This window comes from Pristiophorus japonicus, chromosome 4 (genome assembly GCF_044704955.1).
Source record: "Pristiophorus japonicus isolate sPriJap1 chromosome 4, sPriJap1.hap1, whole genome shotgun sequence".
Classification (NCBI taxonomy): Eukaryota; Metazoa; Chordata; class Chondrichthyes; family Pristiophoridae; genus Pristiophorus; species Pristiophorus japonicus.
Window position 1 is genome coordinate 112,542,519 of NC_091980.1, and position 14,432 is coordinate 112,556,950.

Here is a 14,432-nt window from a genome sequence, read left to right on the forward strand (position 1 = left end):
GTTTTAAGGGACATCATCCAGCTCACTGGTCTTAATGACTTTGGACTAATTCCATTTTTCAGGCTAAGTGTTGTAGTTTACAACAATAGAGATGCATTCTGACAAAAATTCTAACAATACAGTGCTGGAGCCTGCTTAGTCAGCATGGCACAAATCAACATTTCCAGGCAGATAAATTATTAACCCCTATCTCCTTCTCTCTTCTTTGGATTACCTTGTTGGTCTTTAATTACATTTTTTGCATGTTCATGTATGTCTATAAAATAGGAACAAAAATAAATGTTTTTTTTCACCCAGTACCTTTATTGTCAATGCAGTATTGGAAAAATGACCTCATATCTAAAATCCCATGAAAAAGAGACGTCCAATCTCAATAATTAAGTAACATTGTATATTCAATACCAACAAATAGTCTGGTCTTTTACAATATTGGAAATTGAGGCAACTGCCTTTGTAAGAAATGATTTATAAATTTGAAAGGTAGCAATCCAAATATTTTAAAATATCCAGATCTGTCATTATAAAATGCACCATTAAAACCTCCAAAGTTTTGATTTAGTCACAGTACATAGCTAGCTAATAAAAATATCAATAAAAGAACACTTACAGTAATTTACATTCTTCATAGCCACAAGTTCTATAACAATAGTCTGTTCTGATTAATTACCCTTTGTTTACAATTATATTTTACTTCATCCATAAAATCCTAGATTTAAAATGCTACAGTACCAAAAGCAAATGTTCTAATCCAAATACACATTAATGGTATTTTGGGCTATTGTTTAAAGTAGAATTTATATTGTCAAATTGGTTTGGTTATTTAAGATTATGGCTAAAAGCTATAAACAAGTTAATATTCTACATTATATCAATTTAATTATAATATGCAGTGCATAGATTTATCCCATGTAATCTGGGAAAACTCAATGGGCTAGAATTTCCTATGGCTTAACGCCCGGTTTCTGGGCGGTATTGGCCATTGTGGGCAGTAAACAGGTGAGCAAAAATGTCCTTACCTGAGTTACACCGGCGGTTTTGAGGTACCGCTGGGTAACAGACTGCCATCGTGCATCGTCCTGAGATCGCTCTGGCGTGATATTTGGGTCAGTGGTGACCTGTAGGTAAGTTTTTAAAAACCGCCCATGAGGATCAGCGGAGCTGGGCGGTAGGTGAGTAGCTCTTCAAGAAAAATGTTAATAATTGTTTTTTTACTAATTATTTTTAAAATATGTTGTGGTAATTTAGTTTTAAAGTGTCTTAGAAATGTTTTTTTGATTTTTTTAGTTGATGTTTTTTGAAAAATAATTGTTATCATTTTCCTGGTGTTTGGCCCAACCCACAGCCTCTGGGTAAATTTTTATTGATTTAAAAACATTTCTTGACCATTTTGTTTACGAACCACCTAATCGACCTTAATTGCATTTTTTTTGCCCAGAATGGCCCATGTTTGTCACTCGGTGGATTTTTAAATTTGGGGGGGGGGGGGGGGGGGGGGGGGGGGGAGGGGCGGGGTATAGTTTTCGCCGGAGATAATCTTCCCAGTCTTTTGGGCAACGATCGGGCACTGGCGGGCTGATAGGAAATTCTAGCCCAAGATTACTGAAGAGATGCATAAAGTCTCTGATATAAAAACATAAGAAATAGGAGCAGGAGTAGGCAATACGGCCCCTCGAGCCTGCTCCGCCATTTAATATGATCATGGCTGGTCTGATCATGGACTCGGATCCACTTCCCTGCCCGCTCTCCTTAACCCTTTATTCCTTTATCGTTTAAGAAACTGTCTATCTCTGTCTTAAATTTATTCAATGACTCTGCTTCCACAGCTCTCTGAGGCAGCAAATTTCACAGATTTACAACCCTCAGAGAAGAAATTCCAGATCTCAGTTTTAAATGGGCGGCCCCTTTTCTAAGATTATGCCTCCTAGTTCTAGTCTCCCCATTCAGTAGGAACATCGTCTCTGCATCCACCTTGTCAAGCCCCCTCATAATCTTACACATTTCGATATGATCACCTCTCATTCTTCTGAATTCCAATGAGTAGAGGCCCAACCTACTCAACCTTTCCTCATAAGTCAACCCTCTCATCTCTGAAATCAACCTAGTGAACCTTCTCTGAACTGCCTCCAAAGCAAGTATATCCTTTCTTAAATATGGAAACCAAAACTGTACACAGTATTTCAGGTGTGGCCTCACCAATACCTAATACAACTGTAGCAAGACTTCCCTGCTTTTATACTCTATCCCCCTTGCAATAAAGGCCAAGATTCCAAGATTATGCAACCACCCTGTTGCATGATCAAAAAATCAAAAAGGATGACCAGATGGTAGTGGTTGGAACACTTCCGAAGTATAGCAGGTCAGACTAATAGTTGGATGGAAGGTTATTCTCTGATGAATCATCATCATCATAAGCAGACACTCAGAATCGAGGAAGACTTGCTTCCACTCTTAAAATGAGTCCTTAGGTGGTTAAACAGTCCAATACGAGAGCCACAGTCCCTGCCACAGGTGGGACAGTCGTTGAGGGTAAGGGAGGGTCGGACAGGTTTGCCGCACATTCTTTCCGCTGCCTGTGCTTGTTATCTGCATACTCTCGGCGATGAGACTCGAGGCGCTCAGCGCCCTCCCGGATGCACTTCCCCACTTAGGGCGGTCTTTGGCCAGGGACGCCCAGGTGTCGGTGGGGATGTTGCACTTTATCAGGGAGGATTTTGTCCCCCTTCAGAGCACAGCGGACATGATCTTTGCAGCGCGACAGCTGCAGGAAAAATGCAGGGAGCAGCGCCAGCCCTTATACATGGCCTTTTTCGACCTTACAAAGGCCCTTGACGCTGTCAACCGCGAGCGTCTAGGAAGCATCTTCCTCCATTTCGGATGCCCCCAAAAGTTCGTCAACATCCTCCGCCTGCTCTACGACGACATGCTGGCTGTGATCCTTACCAACGGATCCATTACAGACCCAATCCATGTCCGGACCGGGGTCAAACAGGACTGCGTCATCGCCCCAACCCTCTTCTCAATCTTCCTTGCTGCCATGTTCCACCTCACAGTCAACAAGCTCCCCACTGAAGTGGAACTAAACTACAGAACCAGTGGGAAGCTGTTCAACCTTCGCAGTCTCCTGGCCAGGTCCAAGACCACCCCAACCTCTGTCGTCAAGCTACAGTACACGGACGACGCCTTCGTCTGCGCACAGAGGCTGAACTCCAGGACATAGTCGACATATTTACTGAGGCGTATGAAAGCATGGGCCTTACGCTAAACATCAGTAAAACAAAGGTCCTCCACCAGCCTGTTCTCACCACACAGCACTGCCCCCTAGTCATCAAGATCCACGGCGCAGCCCTGGACAACGTAGACCACTTCCCATACCTCGGGAGCCTCTTATCTCTGATGAATACAAAGGCTTCAACTACCCACAATTCAGTAACAACTGATACTAAACTGAAAGTCATAGTCACAGAGGTAATTGTGGTTGAAAATGGTAATGTAACATCAGTGCTCCTTTGAGATCGAAGCAAAAATGGATTGTTGGAACAGTGTAGAGGGAACTTTATCTAATCTCAGTTACACCAAACCGATGGGGGCTTAATGCTGAAACTAAACCAAACTAAGGTGGGAAAAATGAAGAAAAACTGTTGCAGTGTCCAGCATATTGCATAGAAATGACAGCATAGAAACGAGCCGTTCAACCCAAGTGGTCTATGCTGCTGTTTATGGTCCCTCCTCCCATCCTGCTACATCTAACCATATCAGCATAACTTTCTATTCCTTTCTCCTTCATGTACTTCTGTAGCTTCTCCATAAATGGATCTATGTTATTCACCTCAACCACTCCATGTGGCAGCAAGTTCTACATTCTAACCAATCTCTGGGTAAAGAAGTTTCTTCTGAATTCCTTATTGGATTTATTAGTGAACATCCTATATTTATGACTCCTAGTTTTGGAACATACTGAAACTAGACAGCAAGCAAAACAATAAACTATACACTAAATATTATAAATAATTAGCTGGCAGTGAGTTAAGGCAATAACTTAATTGTGAAGTTCTACTGATTTGCATGAACTGCTAAAGCTTCACTCTAGGAATTTATAGCAAGATAATCAATGTTATTGCCTTATTGCCAGCCATTTACAGTTCTGTGTGCAGTACCATCATTATTCATAAAATAAGCTATGAAAGCACTTATTTTAGAAAGTACCTCTATATAGTAGGAAGGATAAAGTTGCTGGAAGTTGTGCTGAAACTTGGTTAACACAGCTCACTTTGTATTTAATGCTCAGAAAAAATATAGGCAGTTTTTAATTCTAACAAAAACATCTAAAATTGTGGCACCACTAAGTTTTGGAAAATATCAATGAGAATTACAGAAAAGATGTAAGGTAAAGGTACGACATTTAATAATTTTTACTCTGTAAAGGCTGTGGATCATCACTCCCGCTGATCATTAATGGTTCCACACTTGCTAGTGAATCATTTACTGTTTCTTTCCAAGTGCTTTGTTCTGGTACAGTGTATTCCAGTCTCTCCTGCGCCATATGCTTCAGGATCACGTTAGACAAAAAATGAGAGTCAATTTTTCCTTCCTCCAGATCATCTAGAATATAAAATGTATACATTCATAATTATACTAAAGAGAATACAAAAAAAAATCAAAGATCATCAAAGGACTGTTGATTCTTTCAGTGGACAACAACTTGCATTTATATAGCACCTTTAACATAGTGAAACATCCCAAGGCGCTTCACAGTATTATGAGATTTTTTTAAATTGACACCGAGCCAAATAAGGAGAAATTAGGGCAGGTGACCAAAAGCTTGGTCAAAGAGGTAGGTTTAAAGGAGCATCTTGAAGGAGGAAAGAGAAGTACAGAGGCGGAGAGCTTTAGGCAGAGAATTCCAGAGCTTAGGGCCCAGGCAACAGAAGGCACGGCCACCAATGGTTGAGCAATTATAATCAGGGATGCACAAGAGGGCAGAATTAGAAGAGCGCAGGCATCTCAGGGGGGTTATGGGGCTGGAGAAGATTACAGAGATAGGGAGGGGCGAGTCCATGGAGGGATTTGCAAACAAGGATGAGAATTTTTAAATCGAGGCGTTGCTTAACTGGGAGCCAATGTATGTCAGTGAGCATAGGGGTGATGGGTGAGCAGGACTTGGTGCGAGTTAGGACACGGGCAGCCGGGTTTTGGATGATCTCAAGTTTACATAGGGTAGAATGTGGGAGGCCAGCCAGGACTGCGTTGGAATAGTCAAGTCTAGAGATAACAAAGGCATGGATGAGGGCTTCAGCAGCGGATGAGCTGAAGCAAGGGCAGAGATGGGCGATGTTACGGAGGTGGAAATAGGCAGTCTTAGTTATGCTGCGGATAATGTGGTTGAAAGCTAATTTCAGGGTCAAATATGATACCAAGGTTGTGAACAGTCGAAAACAATGGCTTAGGTCTTCCCAATATTCAATTGGAGAAAATTTCTGCTCATCCAGAACTGGATGTCAGACAAGCAGTCTGACAATTTAGAGACTGTGGAGGGGTCGAAAGAAGTGGTAGTGAGGTAGAGCTGGGTGTCATCAGTGTACATGTGGAAACTGATGTTGTGTTTTTGGATGTTGTCGCCAAGAGGCAATATGTAAATAACAAATAGGAGGGGGCCAAGGATAGATTCTTGGGTGACACCAGAGGTAACGATGCGGGGGCAGGAAGAGATGCCGTTCTCTAGTGATTCTCTGGCTACGATTAGATGGATAAGAATGGAACCAGGCGATTGCAGTCCCACCCAGCTGGATGACGGTGGAGAAGGATGGAGTGGTCAACATGTCAAAGGCTGCAGACAAATCAAGAAGAACGAGGAGGGACAGTTTGATTTCACAGTCGCAAAGGATGTCATTTGTGACTTTGATGGGAGCTGTTTCGTTACTATGGCAGGCACGGAAACTGGATTAGAGGGATTCAAACATGGAATTGCGGGAAAGATGGTTCCGAATTTGTGAGGCGACAATACGTTCAAGGACTTTGGACAGGAAAGGGAGGTTGGAGATGAGGGTGATAGTTTGCAAGGACAGAGGGGTCGAGGGTTGTTTTTTTTGAGGAGGCGGTGATGGCAGCAGATTTGAGGGAGAGGGGGATAGTACCCGAGGAGAGAGAACCGTTAACAATGACAGCTAACATGGAAGCCAGAAAATGAAGTTGGGTGGTCAGCAGTTTGGTGGGAATAGGGTCAAGGGAGCAGGAAGTGGGTCTCATGGACAGGATGAGCTCGGAAAAGTCATGAGGGGAGATCAGAGAAAAAGTGGAGAAAGATGTGAGGTCAAGACTAGGGCAGGGGCAATCCTTGAAGAAAATTTGGCCCAGTGGGCTAGGGGAAGGAAGGGAAGAGGCAGCCGAACAGGTGCTCTCAATCTTAGTCAAAGACGACTTTGAGCTTCTCACATATGGGGCCCAAGTTTCCACATGATTTGCGCCTGATTTTTTAGGAGCAACTGGTGGAGAACGGACTATCTTAGAAATCGCAATTCTCCACATTTTTTTTTCTGCAGTTCTAGTGAGGTGGAACAGTTCTACTTTGGAATAGAATTTTTTCTTCAAAAGGGGGCGTGTCCGGCCACTGACAGCTGATTTCAAAGTTTCCACAGTGAAAACGTACTCCAAACTAACTTAGAATGGAGCAAGTGAAGATTTTTGTAGAACTGAAAAAACCTGTTCTACACATTAAAAAATCAGGCGCAGGTTACAAATTAGGCATCCAGAATGAGGTGGGGGGGAGGGGAAGGGAAGTCATTAAATTCTACAATCAATCCTTATTTATATTTATACAAATATTATACAAATAAATCCAACCTGAATAAACATTTATAAGCAAAGAAAAGATTAAATAAACCATCTTCCTACCTGTGTGAAAGTGCTTCAGCCATCGTTCGTTGCCGCGGGGGGTGGGGAAGGAAACTGCCATTTGCCGCCGCGGAGGGGAGGGAGGGGAAGGAGACAGCCGTTTGTTGCCGCCGCGGAGGGGAGGGAGGGGAAGGAGACAGCGGTTTGTTGCCATGGAGGGGAGGGAGGGGAAGGAGACAGCGGTTTGTTGCCGCGAGGGGAGGGAGGGGAAGGAGACAGCGGTTTGTTGCCGCCGCGGAGGGGAGGGAGGGGGAGGAGACAGCGGTTTGTTGCCGCCGCGGAGGGGAGGGAGGGGGAGGAGACAGCGGTTTGTTGCCGCGGAGGGGAAGGAGGGGAAGGACAGCGGTTTGTTGCCGCGAGGGGAGGGAGGGGAAGGAAACTGCCATTTGCCGCCGCGGAGGGGAGGGAGGGGAAGGGGACAGCGGTTTGTTGCCGCCGCGGAGGGGAGGGAGGGGAAGGGGACAGCGGTTTGTTGCCGCCGCGGAGGGGAGGGAGGGGGAGGAAACCGCCGTTTGTTGCCGTGGAGGGTGGGGAGGGGAAGGAGACAGTGAGAAGGCTGCAAGAAGCCTCAGTGCTGATGGCAATGTGCTTTTATTAAAAAATGTTCAAAAATTAAACAGCTACAAAGAACGACAAAAATGGCCGAGTGCCAATGTTTTTTTTCACACGGAGCTTGCGCGAACGCTCCAACGTTGCCGGCAGGAAAAAAACCTAATTTAAATAGTACCCGCCCCCTCCCACTAACAAAATCGGCGCGAGTGTAGGCTCCGTCCCCCTGGGCACCGCGCCAAACAGACAAGGAGCTGCAAAGCGCTCGAGAATAGTGCGTTTTTTTCTGGTGCCGTTTTAGGCGCGAAAAACGGGCGCCCAGCTCGGAGGGGCGCCCGTTTTTTATCCTGTGAAAACTTGGGCCCCATGATGTCAGGGGTGAGGGTGGAGACAGGTTTACAAAGACAGTTAGCAGTGGAGAATAGAAGCCGGGGTTTAACTTTACAGTACAGAATGATTCTAGAATAGTGAGCGATTTTGGCAGAGGAGAGCAAGACCCGATCTGGCGGTGAATGGCTAAACCAGTTGTCCGCCATATTCGCTCAAGTCTGCATCCCTTGGACTTAAGGGAGCGAAGATCAGGGCTGTACCAGGGGAAGCGGCCAGGGTGAGAGAGTAATTGTTTTAACAGGGACTAGGGCATCAAAGGTGGTGGTGAGGGTGTGATTGAGCAGATTGGTAACTGCAGAAATGTCATGGTGAATGGAGGAGTTCATAAGTTCAGTTGTAAGAGAGTTGGGAGTTTATTCCAGGAGTTTTTCCACAGACAATAACAGGGATATGCTTTATTCAATGGAAAGCCACCTACACTTTGGTGCATTTTGATTTTTGCTGACTACAAGCTGCATCCGAGAGGTTTGCATCTTCACAAAGTCCGAGCTATTCACAACTCCATTGCAAAATCTGTTGCCACTCCAATGCTAACAGAAACCTGGCTTACAGATGGCATTTCTTCCTCCTTACTGAAGCCTCCTGACCTGGCATTGCACTTATTGCCAAGTCTTTAGACCTCCCCCAGCACCAGAAAGCTTTTCTTTGCTCAAGTACCTCACCTTTTCCATCCCCCCTCACCTCCTGTTTGTATCCTATCCTTCCAGAAGCCATGCCAACTTCCTCACGTAATTCTCCTCCGTTAACCTGACTCCTCAACTTCAGTGACTTCTATCCACACTTAAATTGCCCTTTCTTCCCCATTCAGCATCAAAGCATTTGCCATTTGTTTGATACATGTATGCAATGTAGACTCATTAGTGTGACAGGTGTTTCTAGAGTGCCTGGAAAAGATTTGGCAACATGAAAGCTTGATGCAATGATTACCTTCTCCATGACAGAATGATTTTCCCTGATTTATTTAGAGTTTGAGTACAGCTTATTGTGCAGCAGATAGCACAATTCTGTTATAGTTTATCTTGTGAAACAGAGGGGACAAGGAAAGTTCTCTTCTGATATGTCGAGGTGTGTGCATAGGAATCTATAAAAGGTCATTAACCAGTAATCCCTGGGGTAATGATGGGTGTGGCCGAATTACCGAGTGTTTTACAATATACATTAATGATTTAGACGAAGGAATTGAATGCAATATCTCCAAGTTTGCAGATGACACTAAGCTGGGTGGCAGTGTGAGCTGTCAGGAGGATGCTAACAGGCTGCAGGGTGATTTGGACAGGTTAGGTGAGTGGGCAAATACATGGCCGATGCAGTATAATGTAGATAAAATGTGAGGTTATCAACTTTGGTGGCAAAAACAAGGCGGCAGATTATTATCTGAATGGTGACCTGGGTCACTGAAAGACACTGAAAGTTGGCATGCAGGTACAGCAGGCAGTGAAGGCGGCAAATGGCATGTTGGCCTTCATAGCGAGAGGATTTGAGTATAGCAGCAGCGAGGTCTTATTGCAGTTGTACAGGGCCTTGGTGAGACCACACCTTGAATATTGTGTACAGTTTTGGTCTCCTAATCTGAGGAAGGACATACTTGCTATTGAGGGAGTGCAGCGAAGGTTCACCAGACTGATTCCTGGGATGGCAGGACTGACATATGAGGAGTGGGCTTATATTCACTGGAAGTTAGAAGAATGAGAGGGGATCTCATAGAAACATATAAAATTCTGACAGGACTGGACAGGTTAGATGCATGAAAAATGTTCCCAATGTTGGGGAAGTCCAGAACCAGAGGTCATAGTCTAAGGATAAGGGGTAAGCCATTTAGGACTGAGATGAGGAGAAACTTCTTCACTCAGAGAATTGTGAACCTGTGGAATTCCCTGCCGCAGAGTGTTGTTGATACCAGTCCATTGGATATATTCAAGAGGGAGTTAGATATGGCCCTTAATGCTAAGGGGATCAAGGGGTATGGAGAGAAAGCAGGAAAGTGGTACTGAGGGAATGATCAGCCATGATCTTATTGAATGGTGGTGCAGGTTCGAAGGGCAGAATGGCCTACTCCTGCACCTATTTTCTATATTTCTATGTAGTCCTTCTGCTATTTATTCCTTACTTAATCCTTAAATCTGGTTATGGAGATACCCTGTTGGTCGCCCCATTAACTCAAGTCCCGGATGCCTTGTTTCCCTTGCTGCGCATATTTGTGAGGCCCATGCATGCCAGTAATATGGAACAATTGTTTGACCCCGAGAAAATCAGGCACCTTACAAATTGGTCAGATAAGGTCGGGTGCCTGATTTTCCACAGGTAGAATTCAAATTAAAAAAAACTCCAAATTTTGTCTTTGACTAAAAGTAATCTTGTGGTTACAAATCTGAGGTTCAGGCTTGGCAGGCGAGACCCCCATACTATTGATTAGACTGAAGTTACAATGAACCTATATATAGATTAAGAATGACAAAGGATTTTTTTTTAAGTAAGTTACTTTTTCCAAGTCTTCTTGAGCTACCAGGTAAACCTTCTCGCACACATTTAGAATTGCCACTCTGTAACCAGCTGCTAGGAAGTAGACACAAGAAGCCCAGGGTGACTCAGCTTTCGAGTTTGCATCATTTTCTATAGGGACGTAACTAGAATTGCTATACGTAACTCACCATGTTGGGAAAACTGAATTCAGTGGTCTACTTCATCACATAGCCTGCGCCAGTTTCTTACCTATAGTGTCGTAGCCAGTTCCAGAGGTATCATCATCATCATAGGCAGTCCCTCGGAATCGAGGAAGACTTGCTTCTACTATTAGCATGAATTCTTAGGTGGCTGTAGAGTCCAATCCGAGAACCACAGTCTCTGTCACAGGTGGGACAGACAGCGGTTGAAGGGTAGACAGGAAGCCTGGTTTGCCGCACGCTCCTTCCGCTGCCTGCGCTTGATTTCTGCATGCTCTCAGCGACGATACTCGAGGAGCTCACGCTCTCCCGGATGCACTTCCTCCACTTAGGGTGGTCTTTGGCCAGGTACATCCAGGTGTCAGTGGGGATGTCGCACTTTATCAGGGAGGCGTTGAAGGTGTCCTTGTAACGTTTCCTCTGCCCACCTTTGGCTTGTTTGCCGTGGATGAGTTCCGAGTAGGTAGAGGTGTACTGATCTGCTCAGTCACAGACTCAGAATATTACAAAAAAAAATGCTCACAGGAAGAGACAGGTGGGCAAGAGGTGAAGTGAGAGGCTCTGACCGTTCAGAGACACGTTTTCCCCCCTCAGGCATGATCCAGATGGTGTACCTTTGATGTTAAAGGGTGTGTCCGAAGCAGACATGTTCCTATCAGAAACCCAGATGCGTGGGCATTGTTTATTTAAATAAAACAGCAACAGATGAATGGCACTTTCACACCTGAGCAGTGAAACTCTGCATATATTCCTCCTCAGCAGCTGCTGAGAATATGCGCATGATTACAATTGGAGCAATTCTCTCTCCAGCACATGGAAAGAAAATATGCATATTGAATACTGGTATATGCATTCTATGAAAGTCATATAATGAATGGCTCCAATTATTGAAATTGGTGCTTCTGAGAGGAAATTTATAATGATTACTACCAAACCACAAGTGTAGAAATAAATACTGGTCATACATACCATCATATGGAATTAATTTGAAGTAACCTGCACATTCTTGAGAGTTTTTCAGGATATTCTCCAAGGTGATGTAGAACAACTTGGCCTGTTCTAGACGCTGCTCTTTGCTAAAGGCTGCGGCGGCATCATTGGACATTTCAAACAGGGACCGCAGTGGTGTGGCGTATTCAAGGATACAGCGATGAGGCTATGACAGGGAGCAGGATGGAGCATTAAAAGTAAATTGAAGGAGCAAGTTAACAAAATTGCTATCTATAAGCATATTAAAAAGGTAATTTGTACAATAGTTTAGCCAGCTTCAGATTTGCTTATTCATCTGATCCATAATTTTTGGAATGCATACTATCAAAAAAAGTCAGTTTTTATTTTTAAAGATCTTATTACGTAACTATACAAAATATTTATCCTAAATATTTTATGAAATTCAATTCTAGAATGCAAAAGATAAGATCTTCAGTTATTAAAGATGTATTGTGTACCCCGAACTTTTCATCATAAATTGAATAAATACTGTGCTTGTAACTTCTTGCTTTTATTCCAGCCCTGTCAATACAGAGCTCTGGTAGGTTCCCAGAGAATTCGATCCTACTGTCCGCCTTTTCCAGTTTGTCATGAACCTTACAGCTGAATGGGATTAGGATATACAACTTCCAGGTTTCTTTACAGTCTGGTACACTTTTAGAGGTGCGCTGGTGGTACTTTATTCTTTCTTCCAGATCTGATAAATGCAACCAAACATTGTTAAGTTAACCAGTAACCCAAAATATACAACCACTGTGAAGGAACATTTTTAAATTAAAAATGTAATTTCAAATTGTGTATTAAAAGGTGCAGAAGTCAAAATGGTGAGTACAATATGGCCAATTTGATCATTTCTTTACAACTATTGTTAACAAGTCACTTTAGTACTGTCCTTGCAATTGTGTAAAAAATATTTTTCTTGTATTTTATTATGATATTCCTTTACAAAGGAACAATATTGCAGGTAAAGGAGAGAAATTATTTTAACTTCCCTGATAAGAACATAAGAAATAGGAACAGGAGTAGGCCATTATGGCCCCTCGAGTCTGCTCCGGGATTCAGTAAGATCATGGCTGATCTGATCATGGACTCAGCGCCACTTCCCTGCCCACTCCCTATAACCCCTTATCGTTTAAGAAACTGTCTATTTCTGTCTTAAATTTATTCAATGACCCAGCTTCCACAGCTCTTTGAGGCAGCGAATTTACAAACCTCAGAAGAAATTTCTCATCTCAGTTTTAAATGGGCAGCCCCTTATTCTAAGATCATGCCCTCTAGTTCTAGTCTCCCCCATTAATGGAAACATTCTCTCTGCATCCACCTTGTCAAGCCCCCTCATAATCTTATACGTTTCGATAAGATCACCTCTCATTCTTCTGAATTCCAATGAGTAGAGGCCCAATCTACTCAACCTTTCCTCATAAGTCAACCCACTCATCCCCGGAATCAACCTAGTGAACTTTCTCTGAACTGCCTCCAAAGCAAGTTTATCCTTTTGTAAATATGGAAACCAAAACTGCACGCAGTATTCCAGGTGTGGCTTCACCAATACCCTGTACAACTGTAGCAAGACTTCCCTGCTTTTATACTCCATTCCCTTTGCAATAAAGGCCAAGATACCATTGGCCTTCCTGATCACTTGCTGTACCTACATACTGTCCTTTTGTGTTTCATGCACAAGTTCCCCCAGGTCCCGCTGTACTGCGGCATTGTGCAATCTTCCTTCATTTAAATAATAACTTGCTCTTTGATTTTTTTCTGCCAAAGTGCATGACCTCACACTTTCCAACATTATACTCCACCTGCCAAATTTTTGCCCACTCACTTAGCCTATCTATATCCTTTTGCAGATTTTTTGTGTCCTCCTCACATATTGGTTTTCCTCCCAAAGTTAAAAAAAGGTCTCACTGCAGAGCCTAATATAGAAGCTCAGGTTCAGTCCTTGTTCACTTCTGAATCAACTGACGTCCAAGCCAGAATTGGATTTGGTTAGGTTTCCAGCTTGTGATAGCTGCACAGTGATTCCTAATAGAAGTGCGAGTGTGGAGAATTTGGATTTGATTTGACTATGATAGCCACCATTCAAGCATATGGCTAAATGCTGTGCCCAGGCTCACAAATAAAAATGGCCACTTTACTAAGGTAGCAGAGAGCTTCTGGTACCCCTAGGATTAAGCTGCTGCCTTCAAAAGGAGAATGCTAAAGAGGGAAAGTTGAAGCATCTAAACATGCCATTTATTTCTGTTCCCGAGCAAGATAAAATGTTAGATCATCCTCCTCTCGGATTAAAAGATTGTGATTACCCCACAGCAGACATGTTTCCTTACGAATGTATGTTACTTCACAAAGTTTACATGATCTTCTTCAGCTCCTATGTCAGTTGAACGTCTTAGTCAAAATATCAGCAACGGCAAAACTAAGTAGCAAGCAGGAAAATGTGTATTTTGCTCAGTTTGGCTTCTGCCAGGATCACTGGACTCCAGATCTGATTACAGTCTTGGATGCATGACCTGAATTCCAGAGGTGATGCATTAAGGCAGCATTCAACCAAGTGTGGCACCAAGGAGCAGAGTGAAACTGAAGTCAATGGGGATCAGGGGGGAAACTCTCCACTGGCGGAAGTCAAACCTAGCACAAAGGAAGATGGTCGTGGTTGCTGGTGGCCAATCATCACAGCCCCAGGACATCACTGCAGGAGTTCCTCAGGGCAGTTTCTTAGACCCAACTATCTTCAGCTGCTTCATCAATGACCTTTCCTTCATCATAATATTAGAAGTGAAGTTGTTCGCTGATGATTGCAGAGTGTTCAGTTCCATTCTTAATTCCTCAAATAGTGAAGCAGTCCATGCCCACATGCAGCAAGACCGTGATAACATCCAGGCTTGGGATGATAGGTGGCAAGTAACATTCGCAACACACAAGCACCAGCCAATGACAATCTCAAACTAAAAAACG

At 43.6% G+C, this 14,432-nt stretch overlaps 1 protein-coding gene across 3 annotated transcripts in view; it reads right to left on the reverse strand.

Annotated features, from left to right (window-relative positions):
* Positions 1-336: 336 nt before the first annotated feature.
* sting1 (stimulator of interferon response cGAMP interactor 1) overlaps positions 337-14,432 on the reverse strand; it is a 58,078-nt gene continuing 43,982 nt past the window's right edge. For all 3 annotated transcript variants that reach the window (XM_070878498.1, XM_070878496.1, XM_070878497.1), the window contains 3 exons: positions 11,936-12,174; positions 11,457-11,643; positions 337-4,599 (listed from right to left, as the gene is read on the reverse strand). In XM_070878498.1, coding sequence (XP_070734599.1) covers positions 4,400-4,599; positions 11,457-11,643; positions 11,936-12,174 — 626 coding nt within the window. In that variant the 3' untranslated portion in view covers positions 337-4,399. The remainder of the gene's footprint in view (positions 4,600-11,456; positions 11,644-11,935; positions 12,175-14,432) is intronic.